This window comes from Clupea harengus, chromosome 3, assembly GCF_900700415.2.
Source record: "Clupea harengus chromosome 3, Ch_v2.0.2, whole genome shotgun sequence".
Taxonomy (NCBI): Eukaryota; Metazoa; Chordata; class Actinopteri; order Clupeiformes; family Clupeidae; genus Clupea; species Clupea harengus.
Window position 1 is genome coordinate 32,163,472 of NC_045154.1, and position 2,500 is coordinate 32,165,971.

Genomic DNA, 2,500 nt, shown 5'->3' on the forward strand with positions numbered 1-2,500 from the left:
TTTCAATTGAGTCATTTCAAGGTTTCACAACTTCAGAATCTGTCTCAGGTTTCTGTGAGCTTGATTTAACAACCTTTCACATTTAAGAATAGCTGTTCCTATTCTTTATTCTTCACTAAAGCCTTGTTTCTCTACTCTTATTTTTTTTCTTCTCTCTGTGTGCAACCTATCTCTCTCCTTTTTTATTTTCTTCACCTCCTCCTGGTGTGCCCTGGTTTGGTATCTTTTAACCAATGGTGAGGCAGAGGCTGATGAGGATGACGAAGATGAGGAGGAGTATGAAGTAAGTGACAGGTGTGAGATTTAGAGACGACGACTGGCGCAAATATCAGCAAGATTTTCATCTGACAACCAGACCCTAGCTGGCTGATCCACTTCACACTTGGACAGACCGGTGCATAAATCACTCTGGCACCCTCGCCAAGAGAAACGCTTTTTCACATTCTCATCTTCAGCAGTAGAGAGTTCTGGAGTGATTCTGTGTGTCCTTGTGTGCCCTTTCTGGATCTAGCTCTGTGTATATCCTTTCTGGATCTAGCTGGTGTATATCCTTTCTGGATCTAGCTCTGTGTATATCCTTTCTGGATCTAGCTGGTGTATATCCTTTCTGGATCTAGCTCTGTGTATATCCTTTCTGGATCTAGCTCTGTGTATATCCTTTCTGGATCTAGCTCTGTGTATATCCTTTCTGGATCTAGCTCTGTGTATATCCTTACTGGATCTAGCTCTGTGTAGTATTTGTTATGGATTGGCCTGACTTTTCTTCTCTCTGTATCTACTTTGTGTTAGTGTAGTACCTGAGTTTACTGTGTCATTCTGCTCCGTAGCTTTCGACTGGTTTTACAAATATGAAGGGAAGCTGCCCACTCTTAAAAAGGTACCTGGTGCTTTGGAAGTGGTGTTTGCAGTGCCGTGTGTGTGTAGTGTGTGTATAGAAATCTCGTCCACCGTCTCCACATCTAGTTATTGTGAACTAGGGTTGGGCTCTGTGGTTTGGTTTGGTGTGCTGTGCTGTTGTTTTCGGAGGTTTGGGGACCGTTTGCGGTATCTGTCTGTCTATCTGCCTATCTAACACAACTGCATGGATTTTGGGAGTGCAGTGAGAAGCATTTCATCTCCCCAAAACCAAAGTCTCAATGATATGCTGTGAATGCCGCAGAAAGGGAAGGAGAAGAAGCAGAAGCACAAGAGGAAGTCCAAGAAGGACACACTTCCTGCCGAGAGGAAGAACAAGAAGGAGATGGAGTACGAGCTCAAGCTGGCCGCGGAGAAGGAGGGGATGCAGGAGCGAGAGATGCAGCTGAAAATCAACAGGCTGGTGCAGGAGGTACGATATGACCTCAAGGATCTCTTCAATCCTGCGTATGGACGGGAGAGATGGAGGCGGGAGGTCAAAGGTCACTAATGACGTGGGATCTGAGTGGTGGACAGGTCTGGCAAAGGAAATATTGGGGTGTGAGTCATTCGACATATGTAGTCATTGACGTTAGTGACTGTGTTAAGCTAATAGACCTTGAAAGAGGGCAAAATGGGAGTCTAGGTATGTGTGTGTGTGTGTGTGTGTGTGTGTGTGTGTGTGTGTGCTTTAGTATTGCTTGTGTGTGTCCTTATGGGTTAGTGTTTTGCACTGGTGCGCCCCAGGTGTCAGAGACAGAGCGTGAGGACCTGGAGGAGTCGGCCAAGGTGCAACACTGGGTGGAACGGCTCTGTCAGACCAGACTAGAGCAAATCACTCACGTAGACGGCGAGGGCCAGGAGGTAAACCACGCACGAGTGCCCCCACAAGGGATGGTCTGCTTGGGTGACTGTATTGTCATTGAGTTTATACAGTTAGAGTAAAGTCATTTTTGATAGGATTTCTTCGCTGTATAACCGCCAAATTCAGTTGAGATGCTCATGCACAGCACTCGACAGATTGGAAAAGCAGTTGGATCCCATTTGTCTTACTGTACGTGTGTGTGTGAGTGTGTGTGTGTGTGTGTGTGTGTGTGTGTAAGCAACATATCTGTTATTATGTTATTTTGCCCACGTCTAATGTAAACCACCCTAGGGTGCCTGCGTAGTTTCAGCTCCTTAGTAAGGGGTTGTGTTCAGGTTTACTGCAGTGACTTTAGACACTGGATGTTTGGCGTAGATGTCCCCAGGTCCCTCCCCTGCCAACTCAGGCTCCACCATGCGGAGGTTCCCCGGTGGTCTGCAGCTGGCCACCACTGACCTGGACGACATCAACCTGGACGACGTGGACAAGAGCCTGAGGCAGCCTCTTAAGAGGTTGGCCCCCACGCAGCCCACGTCCAACCAGCCGCCCCCTCCCTTACCCCTGCCCCCACCCTCACCCCGCCTCTACCCCACGGCCCACCTCCCACCCCCTCTCAACTTCAGTCACCAACCGCCCTCCCAGCACCTCTCCAGCCACCCCCATCGCCACCCTACCAACCTCCCTCCCCCCTCGTCACGCGCTGTGCCCTACCAAGCCCCAACTTCGCCTCGCATGGCCCCC

At 49.1% G+C, this 2,500-nt stretch overlaps 2 protein-coding genes across 3 annotated transcripts in view; both read left to right on the plus strand.

Moving 5' to 3' along the window:
* The window catches only part of ush1c (Usher syndrome 1C), a 30,481-nt gene that overhangs the window by 17,173 nt on the left and 10,808 nt on the right, over positions 1–2,500 (plus strand). For both annotated transcript variants that reach the window (XM_042707401.1, XM_031565434.2), the window contains exon 15: positions 246–283. In XM_042707401.1, coding sequence (XP_042563335.1) covers positions 246–283 — 38 coding nt within the window. The remainder of the gene's footprint in view (positions 1–245; positions 284–2,500) is intronic.
* LOC116220067 (harmonin-like) lies at positions 293–2,366 on the plus strand. The gene has a single exon (XM_042707402.1). It carries the CDS (start codon positions 1,151–1,153, stop codon positions 1,403–1,405), a length of 255 nt encoding a protein of 84 aa, XP_042563336.1. The 5' UTR covers positions 293–1,150; the 3' UTR covers positions 1,406–2,366.